General features: G+C 49.4%; 1 protein-coding gene across 9 annotated transcripts in view; it reads right to left on the bottom strand.

The window, feature by feature from the left end:
* Nucleotides 1-98: 98 nt before the first annotated feature.
* Nucleotides 99-18,319, bottom strand: part of AKAP8L (A-kinase anchoring protein 8 like) — a 29,338-nt gene continuing 11,117 nt past the window's right edge. For 5 of the 9 annotated variants that reach the window (XM_004761134.3, XM_013060558.2, XM_045082554.1 and 2 more), the window contains 10 exons: nucleotides 15,890-16,343; nucleotides 15,692-15,788; nucleotides 15,539-15,609; nucleotides 15,131-15,182; nucleotides 14,221-14,329; nucleotides 12,629-12,770; nucleotides 12,436-12,541; nucleotides 12,071-12,201; nucleotides 565-660; nucleotides 99-489 (listed from right to left, as the gene is read on the bottom strand). In XM_004761134.3, the coding sequence (XP_004761191.1) occupies nucleotides 172-489; nucleotides 565-660; nucleotides 12,071-12,201; nucleotides 12,436-12,541; nucleotides 12,629-12,770; nucleotides 14,221-14,329; nucleotides 15,131-15,182; nucleotides 15,539-15,609; nucleotides 15,692-15,788; nucleotides 15,890-16,343 (1,576 nt within the window). In that variant the 3' untranslated portion in view covers nucleotides 99-171. Of the gene's footprint in view, nucleotides 490-564; nucleotides 661-820; nucleotides 913-6,125; nucleotides 6,689-12,070; nucleotides 12,202-12,435; nucleotides 12,542-12,628; nucleotides 12,771-13,542; nucleotides 14,071-14,220; nucleotides 14,856-15,130; nucleotides 15,183-15,538; nucleotides 15,610-15,691; nucleotides 15,789-15,889; nucleotides 16,344-18,319 lie in introns of those variants that run through there. The other 4 variants (XR_006607444.1, XM_013060561.2, XM_045082540.1 and 1 more) reach the window with 4 other exon arrangements.

The raw sequence follows: 18,319 nt of genomic DNA, 5'->3' as shown, positions 1-18,319 counted from the left end.
GCGCAGGCGCACCCCCACCCCTTCCCGGGTCCCGCGCGCAGGCGCACACCGCTCCCAACGACTGCGTTCCTGCTGCACACCAACAAACGAACTAGAAGTGGGATGGGAAGAGCTTTATTAGGCCCGGCTTCCAGCTTTGGCCACGCGGGTCCTGCCCGCCTGGGGCCCGGGTTACGGTGCGCCCCCGCCACCCTCCTCGTCGTCGTCGGCCTCTACGTCGAGGCCCGGGATACCGCGGATCTGGCGCTGAAGCGCCCCACCCAGCAGGGGCACGGCCTCCTCCTCCTCCTCTTCTGGGGGCGGCGGTGGTGGCGGTGGGGACGCGGCCTCGGGGGCTGGCTCCGGGGGCACAGGGGGCTGCGCCGGCGTGCCATCTGCACCCTCGGCGCCCCCTGCCACTTCGACCAGCGCTCCCTCGTCCAGGGCGCCGCCTTCGGCCTCCTCCTGTTCCTTCTCCTCTTCGGGGCTATCAGTGAATGGGTTTTCACCCTGTGGGGAAGGAGGCCAACACTGAAGCGAGGGAAGGACCCGTGGGGGCAGGGGGCCGGGGCCGGCGCGCCTCACCTTCAGGTAGCGTTCCAGCTTCTTGCTGATGATTTTGTTGTTGAGGATGCTGCGGGCCACCATGAGCGAGGACTTCTTGGACTGCTCCATCATGAGCTGCAGGCAAGGCAGGTAGGGCTGGAGAGGCTGCTCTGGGCGCCAGAAAGCCCCCCTCCCCCACCCCACCAGATCTGCAGAGTCCTCCCAAACCCCCTTGCCCCCAGCTCAGCACAGCCAAGCACTCTAACCACATGGTGAAATCAGTGTACAAGTGTACCTTGGGTACAAGCGTAGGGCCACTCTACAAGCACGGAGCCAAGACCTGATCTGATCTTTGCTCGAATGCTCCATTCTTCCACACCATACGTACTGTATGTAATTGATTAAAGACATATGTCTTTACGGCTGTACAGCAGAAATCTGATGTGCTTACATAAAAACTACAAACAGTGAACAAATTAGGAAACCTATGAAAAGCCGGAGATGCAACCCATAACAACAAGCCAACTGCCCATATGTAAGGAACTTTTTAAGATTAACAGGGAGGATACAAGAACAGGAATACAAATGTCAGACAGTACATTTAAATGATATATGTCCTTTTAGCCCACTGAAGAGAGACCCTTCTACCCTGAGGGTGACAGGGTCAAATGTTTACTTACTTTCTGAAAAGCAGCTTGATAAAATGTATCAAAAGCAAAAGCTTGTCTTAAAAATTTGTCTCAGTAATTCTTTACAAGACTATCCTAAGTTTAAGACTTGGAAACATTCATGCACATAGTTGCAGTAGTGAAAAACTGGAAAGCACCTAAAAGTTCTGTGAAGTAGTTAAAATATTCTAAAGAACCCTATGCAGTCCTTAAGACAGGGCTCATCTCTGGGGCCTCTGGATAGCTAAACTGGTTAAACAACAGACTACAGCTCAAGTCATGAGCCCATGGTCCTAGGATCAAGCCCCACATGGGGTTTTGCACTCCGCAGGGAGTCTCCCTCTGCCCCTCCCCACTGCTTCTGTACCCTCTCTTCCTCAAATAAATAAATTAAAAAAAAAAAAAAAAAAAAAAGGCTCACCTCCTGTGTGGTGAGAAAGGTCTGTGATGGGCCACTGTGCATAGCATGCCAGGGCATTTTTGTCTGGAAGGATTTATACCAAAATGCTAAGTGGTTTCCTCAGTAGCGTAAGTACAGGCAAATCTCACTTTCTTTTTTTTTTTTTTTTTTTTTTTTTTTTTTTTTTTTTTTTTTTTTTTTTAGGATTTTATTTATTTGTCAGAGAGAGAGAGAGCGAGAGAGCGAGAGGGAGCACAGGCAGACAGGGTGGCAGGCAGTCAGAGGGAGAAGCAGGCTCCCTCCGGAGCAAGGAGCCTGATGTGGGACTGGATCCCAGGGCACTGGGATCATGACCTGAGCCAAAGGCAGCTGCTTAACCAACTGAGCCACCCAGGCGTCCCCAAATCTCACTTTCATCATCATGAAGATAATGTATGTGTAAAGCCATAAGCTGAAAGAAGATAAAAGCTATTTCTGTTGGCATGGGGAGCCCACCCCCAGGAATCCTACTGCTGCACCCCAGCCAGCTCTTCACATCATCCTCTCACTTGCTGTTTCTATTTCCTTTTCCCACCTTCATCTTTTTTTTTCTTTATTCATTTTCTCTACTATTTGGGGAAAATATGGATAGTCTTCATGCATGCTCAAAATGAAACAAGTTAAAGATGCAAAATTAGGATGCGAGGTCAGACCATTTCCTCTGCAACTCCTTACTTGCCAACACATGATCCTCCTCCCTGTAGGCACAGAGATGTACACACAGCTCCCAAGGGAAGCCCATTTACATGGTGTCCAGATTTTGCTACAAGAACCAAACACCACCAGAATAAACTTAAATACTTCCATATTAGTGCTACCCAACAGGTTCCCCAAAGTGTGCTGCCTCAGTCCTCTGCAAAAAGTTGTATTAAGCTATAGTAAGTTGGGCTTCCTCCGCCTGTACTAAAACAATATACTGATCCCTTTGATTCCTAAGCAGCATCAGATGTTAGCACTGTTGGATACTTATGTGGCTGAAGGAAAGAAAAAAGGATGAGGCCTCGCTGGCATTTCCCTGTCCACCAGTGAATGTGAGTGATCTGACAGACACACGGGGCCCCTTGCCCAGCATTCTAGAAGGTCATCTTCTGGGTTTCCTGGCTTGCTCAGGAAGGCTTTGTGTAACCTCCAGGTCAGGTTCTAAATTTTGCTCTTTAATTTTTCACATTATTTCTAGAATTTAATATATGGTAGTAGGTTAGGGGTCCAGCCTTTTTCCCCAGAAACTAATGAGATAAACAATTGTTTCTCCATTAAGTTGACATACAGGTCTGTAATAATCCCTTCTCCACAAATCTTAAATCCAGAGGAAGAGTTTTCTCCTAAGCTCCAGTGTGTGTGTGTGTTTTATGATTTTATTTACTTATTGGCACAAGCAGGGGGAGCGGTAGGCAGAGGAAGAAGCATTCTCCCCGCTGAGCAAGGAGCCTGATGTGGGACTCTATCCCAAGATCTTGGGATTATGACCTGAACCAAAGGCAGACTCTTAACCAACTGAGCCACCCAGGCATCCCTCCATTGTGTTTTTATACCATCTTTATTTATCCCACTTCTGTAAGTCATTTGAGGCATTATTGATGGTTCAACTACAAGTCACTCTCCCAGGTCCCACTAGGGATGTTAGTGATCATTACCATGTAGCTTTTTGGAAATCCAAAAACTAATTTGAAAATATCTGACCCTTGAGTTTCAGAGAAGGAACATATACTGACTTTGACAATTACTAAGTTCCAAAACATACTGGCATCTTTCATTAGACTCTATTCTGGTTCCACTGCTTTATTACTATGCCAATATCACATTTTAATTGTAGTGGCTTTAAAAAAGTTATATTTGCTGGGGCGCCTGAGTGGCTCAGTGGGTTGAGCCTCCACCTTCGGCTCGGATCATGATCTCAGGGTCCTGGGATCCAGCCCCGCATCAGGCTCTCTGCTCAGCAGGGAGCCTGCTTCCCCCCTCTCTCTGCCTGCCTCTCTGCCTACTTGTGATCTCTCTCTCTCTCTGTCAAATAAATAAAAAAATAAAATCTTAAAAAAAAAAAAGTTTTATTTGCTAAACCAACTCCCTGAACTCAATTACCACCCTTTCTATAATTTTCTTGACTATTGTTAGACTTAATTCTATAACATAAACTTTAAAACAATTTCATCGAGTCCCCCTCCCCAGAGTATGACTGGAATCCCGTGAACTGTACATATTAATGCGGGGAGATGTATGTGTTTGTTCTGTTCTGTTGTTAAGTCTCTTATGAAGAATGCCATATATTCCTCTATTCAGCTGAATTCTTATTTCCTATCCTTGGAATTTAAGATCCCATATCTATCTTCTTAAATTTATATTCCTAGTTGTGTTATATACTTTGGGGTTACTGTGAATAGATTTTTCACCCCCCCTTTTTTTTTAAAGATTTTTCTTTATCTGACAGAGATCACAAGTAGGCAGAGAGGCAGGCAGAGAGAGAGGGGGAAGCAGGCTCCCCGCCCTGCAGAGAGTCCGATGTGGGACTGGATCCCAGGACCCTAAGATCATGACCCGAGCCGAAGGCAGAGGCTCAACCCACTGAGCCACCCAGGTACCCCAGATTTTTCCCCATTTTCATTTCTAACTGGGTATTACCAGAATGGAGAAAGGCTATTTCTTTCTGGATATTATCTTGAATTCCATCCCTTTATCACATTCTGTTAATTCTAAGACCATTCTGTTGGAATCATTCAGCTTTTCTTATAATCACATTATTTGCATATAAAGTTTTCATTTCCAGTATTTCACACTGATACTGTTGCTAATTTGTTACTGAACCATCCTTGTATTCCAGAAACATACTAAATTACAGTGTAGTACATGGGGCGCCTGGGTGGCTCAGTCGTTAGGCCTCTGCCTTTGGCTCAGGTCATCATCCCAGGGGTCCCAGGATTAAGCCCCACATTGGGCTCCCCACTTGGCGGGAAGGAAGTCTGCTTCTTCCTCCCCTACTTCCCCTGCTTGTGTTCCTTCTCTCACTGTGTCTCTCTCTGTCAAATAAATAAAACCTTAAAAAAATGTAATATAAACTTGAATCTCTACTATATTGGTAATTACTAATATTATATTCAACACTTTATTCTTTACCCTACAGTTTTTTTTTTTTTTAAAGATTTTATTTATTTATCAGAGGGGGGGGGGAGCGAGCGAGCACAGGCAGACAGAATGGTAGGCAGAGGCAGAGGGAGAAGCAGGCTCCCTGCCGAGCAAGGAGCCCGATGTGGGACTCGATCCCAGGATGCTGGGATCATGACCTGAGCTGAAGGCAGCTGCTTAACCAACTGAGCCACCCAGGCGTCCCTTCTTTACCCTACAGTTTTATCTTGGCATTATCCTTATCATATTTTTGGAATTAAGGTTTAAAAATCTTCCTAGGCTCCATAGCTCAGGGCTTAGAGCACTGGTCTTGTAAAAATCTTCCTAAAAATACATCAGAGGATACACTTCCAGCATGACAACTTGATAAGCTATGTGAACCTTCTCCGTAGTAAAACTGATGAAGACTATAGAACAACACAACCCTTTAAAGTCAAGGGAAAAGGCCCTAAGGACATACAGCAAATGAAGAAATACTGAGTAAGGAAAAGTTATCAAGCTTAGGTTTTACCTAGAGACAGGCCTTAAAACAGTAAGCTCCCAATTTTCTTTCCAAAGGAACTTTTTTTTTTTTTAGGATTTTATTTATTTGACAGAGAGACACAGCAAGAGAGGGAATACAAGCAGGGGGAGTGGGAGAGGAAGAAGCAGGCATCCCGCTGAGCAGGGAGCCTGACGTGGGGCTTGATCCCAGGACCCTGGGATCATGACCCAAGCAGAAGGCAGAAGCTTAATGACTGAGCCACCCAGGCACGCCCCCCACCCCAAGGAACTTACTTTATTCCTAAGTGTGTTAGGAAGTTTAAGACAGAGGGCTCTCTCAAAACAGTGGAGGGTATGGGGAAAAGCAATTCAAAGGAGACCAGTAGATTGGATACTAATATAAGCTAAATCATTAGCTGTCCCCCATTACCAGAGAGAACCAACAAAACAGCTAAGAAGAGCCTACAGGGGGGTGCCTGGGTGGCTCAGTGGGTTAAGTCTCTGCCTTCAGCTCAGGTCATGATCTCAGGGTCCTGGAATCGAGCCCCGTATCAGGCTCTCTGCTCAGAAAGGGAGCCTGCTTCCACCTCCCCCTCTGCCTGCCTCTCTGCCTACTTGTGATCTCTCCCTCTCTGTCAAATAAATATTAAAAAAAAGAAAGAAAAAAAAAAGAAGAGCCTACAGGGCTCAGAACTCTCAAACAATGACCTCAAAAATAATCAGTATAAAAGAGCCTGGAGGGCGCCTGGGTGGCTCAGTGGGTTAAGCCGCTGCCTTCAGCTCAGGTCATGATCCCAGAGTCCTGGGATCGAGTCCCGCATCGGGCTCTCTGCTCAGCAGGGAGCCTGCTTCCTCCTCTCTCTCTGCCTGCCTCTCTGTCTACTTGTAATCTCTGTCTGTCAAATAAACAAATAAAATCTTAAAAAAAAAAAAGAAAAGAAAAGAGCCTGGATTTATTTAATTGACTCAGATTGGAGAACAATTTAATGTCTCGAAGCATTGCTGAAAACAACACAGCAATCTGCAGTTTTTGTAGTTTGTAATAGTTAAGTTTAGTCTGAGAAAGAGAAAAGAGAACCTTGTCAGTGAAAACCACTGTTATTTCAGGATGGCTGTTGTTCCAGGAAGCTGTGTCCCATGGCTTCCTCCTCCAAGGCACCCTACCAAAGGCTTCACGTTGTGGAGATGAGAGAGACTTCAACAAATAATTTGACCAAACAAATAAGTAAGCAAATACAGGAACAAGAGTAGGATAGGGGTGGGAAGAAGGAAAAGGCATGATGACAAGGTCTCATCAAATACAGAGTATCAGTAAAGAGACAAATTATAGAAAAGAAACATAAGTCTTGGAGCTGAAAAGTACAGTAACTGAAATGATTAATTCACTACATGGGCTTAATGGTAGATTTGAACTGGCAGAAGAATTAGAAAATCTATAGATTGGTGGAGAAAGGATCTGAAAAACAGAGAAAAAAGAAAAATATTGTCAGACAACCTTGGGACACCAGTAGATGACCTGACATACAAATAATGGAAATACCAGCAGAAGAGGAGCAAGAAGCCGAAAAAAATTTATGAAGAAAAAATGCAGGGGTGCCTGGGTGGCTCGGTCATTAAGTGTCTGCCTTCAGCTCAGGTCATGATCCCAGGGTCCTGGGATCGAGCCCCACATTGGGCTCCCTGCTCAGTGGAAAGCCTGCTTTTCTCTCTTCCACTCTCCCTGCTTGTGTTCTCTCTCTCGCTGTATCTCTCTGTCAAATAAATAAAATTAAAAAAAAAAAAAAGGGAAAAAATGCATGCAAACTTGGTAAATCTGGTGAAAAACTAGACATCCAAGAAGCTCAACAAACTCCAAGTAGAATAAATACAAAGAGATCCACAAAAAGACTCATAATAAAAGTGCTAAAAGCTGAATACAAGGAAAAAGTGTTGAAAGCAAAAGGAAAATGCATCATCACTTAAGGGAATCCCAGTAAGGTTAAAGGTTGGCTTCTCATGAGAAACAAGGCTAGAAAGCAGCAAAAAGAACATATTTAAAATGTTCAAGAAGGGGCGCCTGGGTGGATCAGTGGGTTGGGCCGCTGCCTTCGGCTCAGGTCATGATCTCAGGGTCCTGGGATCGAGTCCCGCATTGGGCTCTCTGCTTAGAAGGGAGCCTGCTTCCTCCTCTCTCTCTCTCCCTGCCTCTCTGCCTACTTGTGATCTCTCTCTGTCAAATAAATAAAATTAAAAAAAAAAAATGTTCCAAGAAAAAAGTGTCAAACGAGACTCCTATGCCTAGCCAAGCTATCTTTCAAAAAATGAAGGCGAATGGGGCGCCTGGGTGGCTCAGTGGGTTGGAGCCTCTGCTTTCGGCTCAGGTCATGATCCCAGAGTTCTGGGATCGAGCCCCACATCAGGCCCTCTGCTCAGCAGGGAGCCTGCTTCCCCTTTTCTCTCTGCCTGCCTCTCTGCCTACCTGGGATCTCTGTCTTGTCAAATAAATAAATAAAATCTTTAAAAAAAAAAAAAAAAGGTGAAATAGACATTCCACAATCAAGAATACCTGCGTCTGCTGCCATTAGACCTTGTAAGAAATACTAAAGGAAGTTCTCCATGCTGAAAGCAAGTGACCCCAGACAGTAATGCGAACCCATGTGAAAGACCAACAAAAACAGACACTATAAACGTGTGATTCTTTGCCTATCTTCTCAACGGACTAAAAACGTTGTATAAAGCAATACACACACACACACATTTGTACTGTTTGATCTGTTAGCACACAGAAACATGTTTGCTAATAACGGCACATGTTTTGCTAATAACGGGACTAAAGCTGTATCGGACAAATAAAGAAGTGACTACAGATGGTAACTTAAATCCACAGGAAAAACTCAGATGGAGAGAACCAAAAGTAAGAAATAAGAAGGCTAATATAACAAAAACTAGAAATACATAGAATATGTATAAATATATTTTATATATATATAATATATATATATAAATATATATATATATAAAAAATATATAAAAATATGAAATATAAAAAATACAAAAAACTAGAAATATATATAATATATAAATATATAATTGCTTCCCTTTCGTCTGTCAGCTTCCTTAAAAGACATAAAATTACATAAAGTAGTCATGATACTGTATTACACTATTGCCTTTGTGTTATTAGGATTGTAACACATGCAGATAAAATACTATATTCAACAGTAACACAACAACCGCCTACATAGAGAGAGCTATAAATGAGTAATTCAGTTCCATTGAAATTAAGGTATTCTATCTGAAAAAGATTCTGAGAAGTTAGTATGTATAAGGTAAACCCTAGAGAAACCACTCAGAAAAGATGTCCCCCCAAAAATGTAGCACACACAAAAAAATCATTAAGGAAATCAAAATGTTACACTAAAAAATTAAAACCAAAAACCAAAAACCAGTAAAGGAGGAATAGAACAAGAGATGTAAATCTGATCATCTCAGTAATAACATTAAATCTGAATGGATTAAGCAAACTAATCAAAAGATAGTCAAACTGGATTAAAAAAAAGATGGCATCAAAAGATCCAAATTAAAAGAGCTGAAGCTTATGAGAAACACAAGGATAAATCTTTGTGACCCTGGATTTAACAATGGACTCTTGGCCATGACACCCCAAGCACAAGCCAACAAAATAAACTGGTCTCTATCAAAATGGAACTTTTGTGCTGCAGACACATCAAGAAGGTGACAAACCAACATACAAACTGGGAGAAAATGTTTGTAAACTGTAGGTCTGATAAAGGATTTGCATCTAGAATATATAAAGGACTCTTTTTCTAAAGATCTCATTTATTTATTTGTTTTAGAAATAGCAGGAATGTGAGTCGGGGGAAGGGGGAGAGGGAGAAAATCTCAAGCCAACTTGAACTGAGGGCAGAGCGCAACATGGGGCTTGATCTCATGGCTCTGAGATCATGACCTGCTCTGAAACCAGACCAGGAGTCAGGCACTTAACCAATTGAGCTATCCAGGCACCCCTAGAATATATTAAAAACTCTATAACTCAAGAAGACCATGCAACTAAGAAACAAACACAAGAAGGGCACCTGTGTGGCTCAGTGGGTTAAAGCCTCTGCCTTCGGCTCGGGTCATGATCCCGGGGTCCTGGGATCGAGCCCCACATCAGGCTCTCTGCTCGGCGGGAAGCCTGCTTCCCTTCCTCTCTGCCTATTTGTTATCTCTGTCTGTCAAATGAATAAATAAAAACTTAAAAAAAAAAACAAAAAACACAAGATCTGAATAGACATTCTCCAACTCCAAGGACACAGATAAATGGCTAACAAACCCATTAAAAGATGCTCAACATTACTGTCATTAGGGAAATCCAAATAAAAAATAGGGGTTCCTGGGCTGCTCGGTTGATTGAGCATCTGTCTTCAGCCTGGGTCGTGATCCCAGCGTCCTGGGATCAAGCCCCACATCGGGCTTCCTGCTCTACAGGTGCTTCTCTGTCTCTCCCTCTGCTCCTCCCTACCACTCATTCTCTATCTAAGATCTTTAAATAAATAAATAAGTAAATAAACAGTAGAAAGCACTTCACACGCACTAGGAAGGCTAGAATCAGAAAGTCATATATCAGTGCTAAAGAAGTATGGAGAAACCAGAACCCGCACACTATTGCTGATGGGAATATAAAACATGATGGGATATAAAATGGTGCAGCCACTCTGGAAAATATTCTGCTGTTCCTGAAGAAGTTAAACATAGTTACTACTGGATTCATACATTCCACTCCTAGATACATACCCAAGAGAAAAACATATGCTCACACAAAAACTTGTACACACACGTTCAAATGCTTGTAATAGCGTTAGAGCCAAAAGGTGAAAACAGCCCAAATGTCCAAATTAATGAACTGATAGACCAAATATGGTATACCCATGCAAGAGAATAGGATTAGGCCATAAGGAATGTCGTTTGGACACATGCTACCTGGATATACCCTGAAAGCACGATGAATGGAAGAAGCTGTTCACAGAAGACCACATATTTTCCATTTACGTGAAATGCCCAGAATTAGCAAATATACAGAGACACAGTAGTTCAGTGGTTGTCTGAGGCTGGGGAAACATGGTGGGGGCATTAGGGAGTGAGAGTGAAAGGACAGGAGTTTCTTTCTGAAGTGATAAAAATGTTCTATAACTGACTGTGCTGATGGCTGCACAACTGTAATATACTAAAAACTACTGCACTGTATAGCTTAAATGGGTGAACTGTATGCTAGATGAATTATATCTTAATAAAGCTGTGACCCAAAATAATTATAATTAGAAGTTTTTCATTCATTTCTACAGTCTGGAAACTTAAAATACAGTATTTAAATTGTACTCAAATCTCTGTAACTCAACAACCTCTGGTGCTTTCTAATTTCTTTTTTCTTTTTTTTTTAATAAAGATTTTATTTATTTATTTGACAGAGAGAGATCACAAGTAGGCAGAGAGGCAGGCAGAGAGAGAGAGGAGGAAGCAGGCTTCCCCGCTGAGCAGAGAGCCCGATGCGGGACTCGATCCCAGGACCCTGAGATCATGACCCGAGCCGAAGGCAGCGGCCTAACCCACTGAGCCACCCAGGCACCCAGTGCTTTCTAATTTCTAAGTTATCTTCTATTAGCAGCTCTATTAGCAGCTATGGCTTTTTTGTTTTTTCCCCCAAACTTCTAGGATCAATGTGAGTTTACATTTTACTGGCTATCCCTCATTTCACCTAGATTTTCCACATTTTAATATCATGTACTGCGGTCTGCTCTCTTCTTACCGCCTTATCAGATCCTAGTTCCAGAACCTGGTGTTGGCAAGATCCACACAAGATCTCCACCACCACCTCCTCCATCCCATTGTTGAGAATCAGTGCATCAAGAAAGACCAGAGATGAATCTGATGGCTGTGGAAAAAGGCTGAGCAGTGCTATTTCCTATGCTCCCCATGGCTGCCATCATCTGCACATAAATCCCCTCCGCCTCCTCCAGGGTGGTGGCAGTCAAGCCTCTGGGGGCCCCGACCTGGTCCTGGTCTTGGTCCTGAGTTCTCTCCCTACTGCATAGATCTCTCCGCCCCACTGCCCCGCCCCCCACCCCAAGTGGACCTCTGACAGCCACCTTCAGCCCAGCAGGTCACCCCCTCAATCAAAAAACACCTCCTCTGGCTTGTGTGCTAGGCATTGAGGATACATTGGCAAAAAGACTGAATTTGTTCACCTTCTGGCCAGACTTACTCCTTTCCCTGTACCATATCCCTACCCCCTTATCTTAGCAGCAGCTCTGTCCACCTAGTTACTCAAGCCAGAAGCCCAAGACATCCCAGATGGTCACTTCCTTAAATAGCCCTTCTGTCCAGCCTTTCTCATCACTCCCAAAGTGGAGGCACTCCTGTAGCTCGGTAGTGCCACAGTTCTTCGTGTGCCCCTGAGATCTCCCTCTACACCAAGTGCTGCAGCAACTCTAATCCTGTTAGTGCCCGACTTAAAAACTGCCTACAGGAGAGAGCCAAAGGCCCTCAGCCCAGCCCTCATGAACCCCTCCGCTAGCAAGATGCACACTGTACACTTCCTCTTGGGTTTCTGAACCTATTCTGGCTGGTGGCCCTATGCACACGAAGGTCCCCATATCCCACAGCCTTAAGGGTCCAGCTCTAATGCACCTGGCAGTGTCCCCATTTCCCTCCCTTCTCCCTACAGCTGCACTGAAATGTCTCCATCTTCCTGCCCCACCACATCTCCTGCAGTGCCTCATGGGCAAACAGAGGTTATAACCCCAGCACCGCCCCCTAAGTCAACGCACAGGATGGCAGAAGGGCACTGGTGGCCACTCACCCTGCGGTTGCGGTTGTGATCCATGGTCTTGAGGTGCTTCTGAATGATCCCAAACTGCATGGGAATGAAGAGGTCACAGGCTGCACAGTGCGCTGCCTCTACTTTCTTCACAAAATGCTCCATGGCAATTTCTGCAGGGAGGAGAAGGAGGGTCACCACTGGTTCCAGGGACCTAACACATACCCAGCAGTTTAGGGAAAACACCAGACCAGCTCCTCACTTTGCCCTGCCATTTCCACGTGGGCCTGAGGCTGTTCTCACTGACCCTCCCTGGGGGAATAGAGGGGTATCTTGACCCCACTCTGAGAATCAGAGAAGGGTAGGCTGAGTCTCTGCCTTGTTGGAGTGGGATGGAACCTCCTCACCTTGGGTAAGATCCTGGTCTCTGTAGATCTGCTGAATCAGACCATCAAGGTCCTCCACGGTTTTCCGGAGTTCCTCTGTCTTCTTGGTTTTATTGGCAACATACTCCTGCCAAAGATACCGAGGAGATACCAAGGTTTGTGCAGGCTGCTCTGTGCTTCAAGGGGTCTGAGAAGCTGCTGCTCCAAGGCTCACCTGCAGAAAGTCAGCTGTCTGCTTGGGGAGCTTGGTGCCTACGTATTTAAAGTGCTCCTTGTGGAACTTGCTATCGAGGTGGCTGGCCATCTCCTCCTCGTAGAAGGTCCGGTATTTGCAGAGAGAGCACACAAACTGGATCCTGCCACAGGAAAGAAACAAGGGGCTGAGGCCTCAAGGGTCCCAGGGAGCAGTGCTGCCGCCTCACCCAACCCAGCTGCGAGCCCTGAAACAGGCCTTGCTCATGGGCCTCTGAAGGGCGGTCCCAGCAGGGGGACAAGCTGGGACCAGTAGGGTCGGGAGTAGAAAGGGACAGAAAGTCTGCAGACTGCAGTTACTGCAACGTGGGGGGCAGGGGTGGAACTCTTCCTTCCCAGACAGGAGGCTGAAACCCGAGGCAGCAGCTGCTGCAACAGGCCAGGAGTCGCCGGAAGGCTGCCGGTGGGCCTCTCTAGCAAGGCTGGGCACGAGCGTGTGCACTTGGCCCAGCTGGGGACCGGAAGGAAGGATGCCCTGGCGTGAGCCAGGTGGCCCTGAGGTGCAGAGTGGAGTACACAGTCCTGAGGCAGGGCCCGAAAAGGTGCTGCATCTTCCTTCTGGGTCTGGGGGACTGAAAGGCCCAGCCCATCCTCTGCTCAGAATGCTTGGGGGTGGTGTCGGGAGGGATGGGAGGCAAGCAGGCCTGGGCTCCTGCTGCCTCATCTTCCTCTTCCAAGAAGAGACCAGTCTGAGCTGGAAGGAGGATGCCCGCCTGGCCTGCCAGAGGGCAGCCTGGAGTCACCTGAGCGAGGTGCTCTGTCTGGGCCTGGTGTCCACAGCAGAAGCCCGGGGTCTGGGGCCTGGGCTGGAGCAGGCCGCCGTGGCAAGGGGCGGAGGAGGCCAGCCGCCACCGAGGCCTCGGGGCGGGTCCCTACCTCTGCCGGACGTCCTTATCTGGGCCACGGGGTCAGCTTTGTCTGGAGAGCCCAGGGGCCGGGAGCCGGCGAGGCTGAGGAAGGTCCAGCAAGAGCAAGAGTCTGAGGCGGAGGAGGAGGAGGCAAGCGCCAGTGCGGGAGCCCTGAGGGCAGACAGACCCGACCAAGGGGCGTGAAGGCCTCAGCTGCAAACAGGCCCGGCCTGACAGGGCCGGCGGGCAGGGCAGAGGGCAGGCCCTCGGCTGCCACAGCCCACAGGTGCTGCCATCTCTCCTGGGCGCGGCGGCGGCCTCTTGGCAGCTAGCTGGGGTGGCACAGGCGCCTTGGACCTCGAGTCTCTGATGAGCTGGCCCCCTCCCGCAGGGGCATCGGGCCCCCAGTGCACCTCGGGGCTCGTGCGCCGAGTGACCTAGCGCTGGAGCTTCTGGGCAACGGTGCCGAGCAGTGTCGGGTCTCAGGTCAAAGACGCCAGCGGTCGCCAGGCGGCCGCAGTGGGGCAGGGAACGAGTCAGGCCTTGGGAGCTGGGCCTGGCGGGAAGCAGGGTCCATGCACGGCTGAGCAGGTGGCAGCTCCCGAGGGAGGCCTGAGGGCGGCGAGGCGGCAGAGCTATGGCCCTGCTCTCCAGGCGGCAGCCCCGGAGCGAGGCAGAGGCAAAGGACTGGAGGGAAGCCGGTTACCTTTCCACCATGCGGTCTCGCTGCCGCTTTTTCTGCTTGTCCTGGCTCTTCTTGCCTGCCTGCAACTTGCGCTTGATCTGCCCACTATCATCCTGGGTGCTCAGGGCCCCTGTGGAAAGAGGAGCACAGTCACCAGCTTGGTTCCACTGTGTCAGGGCAGGCCCTGGGGCCTCTGGCTGGATCACCCGCCTTCTACTCCAGATAGTCCGTTCTGAGAGCAGCCGTTCGAACAAGGACTCCGGCCACGAGCAGGACTGGGCACCCTGGGCTGGGCAGGGAACCGTTTTGGGCCTAGGTCCTGAAGAGAGGAGGACACAGGCTGACCCCACTGTTCTCCAGAACACCCATACTCTGCAGAGGGCCACAGGGAGGCTGGAAGGCAAACAGAAGCCGTCTGGGTGAGGACACTGGCACAAGTTCAGAGGGGCCAGGTAGCGGGATGCAGGGAGGCCTTGGCTGAGGCCTAAGTGCAGCCCCCAGAGGTAAAGACCCGAAAGCTCATAGGACTCAGCCCACCCCCCCCGCACGGCGCACCGCGGCAACAGTGGGCTGAGGCTGGATTTACTGTTAGGTACCTGCTGGCGCTCATCACTCAGGTAGGGGGACACGGACTCCCAACAGGGGCTGGAGAGGCGCTAAGGGAGAGGACACGCAAACCAGAGCCGTAAAAACTGCACCGAGGGTCCCAGCTTAGATACCAGCCACTGAGGACTTGGAACTGTCACTACTGAAGGACGGAGGGCAGGAAGTATGCCTGTGGTTCCCCCCAACTCTTCTGCTTGCTGCCCCCACAGGAAGGTAAAACCAAGGCTGACCACATTTCCGTCAAAACCCTGCCCTCAGCTGGATCCCTCCAACTCTGAGTGCCTGGAACAGTCTCCCCGGCATCCAGGCCACTCACAAGACTCACCCTTTTCTGCATCCTCTTTGCCTTCTTCTTTTCCTTCTTCATCTTCTCCTTCCTAGGACACAGTTTCAAAAACCCCACGTTAAAGCACATACAGTTGTTTATAATGGCTCTGAGTGCCAAGGCCTGAAATGTCAGGCACTAGGCCAAAAGTCTCACAATCTCGCAGCAGCCCTTGCACAGGGAGCTCATTTTACCATTTTCTGATAAAGAAGCCCGGCCTCCGGCCGGATGGCCTGCCTGCAGCCTATTCTCTCTCCACTAGACCTCCACCTCCCTTGTGCTGTTCACACGTGCACGACCAGGATGGCCTGCGGCCCCCGTGGAGAGCCCTGCCCCGTGGCACAGGCTCAGCCAGCCCACTCCGCACAGGCCCTGCCTGCTGACAGTGCACAGAGCGCAGCCACTTACTGCTCTGGAGCCCTTCTCCACAGCCTCGGCGCCTTCAGTGCCCTCTGCGGCCTCCCCCTCAGTGCCCTCATCTGAAAAGCACAAAGAGACAAGCTCAGCCCGGGAGCCCCACAGGATAGAGGGCAGGGAGTGGCAACCCAGTGCCCAGCTCACCATTGTCTGAATCACTGTTGTCTGAGCAGTCCGTCCGGGTGGCTTTGCTGTCTGGCTCATCGGGACTGCCGCACTGCTTTCTCTTCTTCTTCTTGGTCTGGGTTGGAAAGTGGGAGCTGGGTCAGGGGGGCGGCTCCACACTCCTTGCTCCTTGCTCCACCCAGGCAGGGGCCAGGAGGGATGGCTTCCTCTACTCACCCGGAAGTCAGCCGTGGTCCAGGTCTTCCAGGTCCGCCTCATCTGCTTCATGCCATTGCCAAAACCGAAGCCAAAGCGGGAGCCACCTGGGAAGGTGCCCCCGCCACGCATGCCCTGGAACATGCTGTACTCGGGGATGATGTTCTGAGAGAAGAGGGAGGGCAGCCGGGAGGCACCAGGCATGCACTGGCCCCGGGCCCCCATGGGGTCTTCCCACATGCGCCCATAGCCCGAGGCCATCGGCCGGCCACTCCTGGAGTCCCGGGCCCAGCCCTGAGCCCGTGGGCCAAAGGTGTCGCCGCCACGCATGCGGAACTGGTCACGGTAGGCATCGTATTGGCCCTCGTAGGCCATTTCCATCTCGGGGTCAAGTTCGCCATAGTCGTAGCCTGACCGGTATAGGTCGCGCTCGCTCAGAATGGCCCTCGAGTCACAGGCCTCATAGGAATCATATCTGCAGAAGCAGGTGGCAAGCATCAGGGAGGCCCTCAGGTCCCATTACCCTTGGGTGGAGCCTACTGTTCCTGTCTTTCCCCAGAGCTCCCTGTCCTCGGGACAGGAAGTCCTACTCCAGCACCTATGGTACCCTGTCAGAGCGGCTCAGTGTTCAGGACTGCCTCTGCACCAGCTAGGGGACCCAAAGACAAACCGACAATGGGATGGAGTATATCTCAGACAGGGGCAGAAACACCCTGCAGCCCTTAGCCCTTTGAAGCATGGACTTATCTGTGGTAGCCACAGTGCCCAAGGCTCTACTTGGGGGTGGAACCAAGCACCCCAGTGTCCTGTGGTATGTGGGTAGTTAAGCACACAAATGCTTGTCCAACAGGACTGATGATGCCCACAAGAAACCCTGTGCTGGTCTCATCCTGTTGGCTAAGCAAACTTCCAATCCCTCCAAAGGCTCTCACCACCCAAAAGGAGAAGGGAGACAAGTGGAGAGTGTTTCCCAGGAAAGTCACTGTGATTTTGCCCAGGGACTAGAGAAAGAGCTCTATCACATCAACCTTGTGGGATCGAACCCTCCACAGCAACTGGAAAGGCAGGCCAAGCCTCCCAGGAGAAAGAGAGCGCCACAGAAAGCTCTTTTTTTTTTTTTTTTAATTATTTTTATTAACATATAATGTATTATTTGCCCCAGGGGTACAGGTCTGAGAGTCATCAGGCTTACACATTTCGCAGCACTCACCATAGCACATACCCTCCCCAATGTACAGAAAACTCTTCTAACCGTGGGTACAGCCCACATACCCCATCCCTAACCCCACACGTCTCACAGGCACAGAGGCCCCTCCTGGCAAAACTGGGCAGCCATGAAGTGCCAGCAACTGTGGGAGAAGTAGCCAGCACTACCCAGTTGTCACCCTTCCCTCACCCCTACTCCCCTGTTCTAGACTGTAGCAAGAAGGTACATAGAGAGCAGGCACCAGCAGCAACAGGGTCCACACAGCCACTAGCCAAAAGCCAAGCCCCTTCTAGTGCCAAGCGCAGCGGCTGCCCAGCCTGAGGGTATGGGGTCTGTCTGGGGACCCCTCACCCTTTTTGCCTGCTACAGAGCCAATGCATGCAAGTCCCTTTGGTGGCCTCTGCCCCCAGTGGCCCTGGGGCCTCACCTGAACCCACCAGTGCCCGGCCCGACCCCTCCTTACTCTCTGCTCTCCTCCCATCTGTCAGCTGGAGCCATTAGGATCCTCCACGCTATTGTGTGCCCTCCTCACTGAAGCCTCTCACTAAGGCACAAGGACTTCTGAGCCAGCACCAGTTCAGATAATGGCAGACAAATGCGCGCAGCATGACGCTGCAGGATAGGGCCCAGCTAGGAGGCAGGCCCAGTTCCACCACCTAGTCCTGGCTGCCTTCAGGCAAGGAGTGTGACCTCTTACACTTCAAGAATGAGGACGACAACAGTTCCTCACAAAGGCACTTTTGAGGCCCAAGAGGAACACCTTTGTCAGGCTCAGAAGAGTGGCCCGGAAGTGTCCATATTGGCTCTCTTACATGGGGACGTCCAGCTTGTTGTGGTCAGCCCCAAAGACTCATTGCCTGCTTCAAGCCCAACCCAATGTGTCCTGTGCTCACCCTGTGTGGGATACAAAGTCTCATGAGATCTCCAAACGCCTGTCTCCACAGGGAGGGGCCCCTTTACACTCTGGTCCTGAGAAGAGCCATTCAGAGGATACAGTGAAGTTGGCCCAACTGAGGCTTGTTCCTCCCCTTACGAGCTATGGGGAGACTGGCCACAGAGCAAGAGCAAAGGGCAGGGAGGGGCCCCAGGCCAGAGAAGGGAAGCACAGCAGATGCTGAGCAGTCTCCGGCAGCCCCAGCAGTGAAGCAAGGAGAGAGAAAGCTGACACAGAAGGCGGGTCACAGAGGGAGGTGCCCGCAGACAGCAGGCACCCGGCAGAGCCTCAGCCCCTGGGCGGCCACCCA

Source organism: Mustela putorius, unplaced genomic scaffold, assembly GCF_011764305.1.
Source record: "Mustela putorius furo isolate JIRA1106 unplaced genomic scaffold, ASM1176430v1.1 tig00000095_pilon_pilon_pilon, whole genome shotgun sequence".
NCBI lineage: Eukaryota > Metazoa > Chordata > Mammalia > Carnivora > Mustelidae > Mustela > Mustela putorius.
The sequence above is the reverse complement of the archived record's forward strand: the minus strand, read 5'-3'. Positions and strand labels throughout refer to the sequence as shown.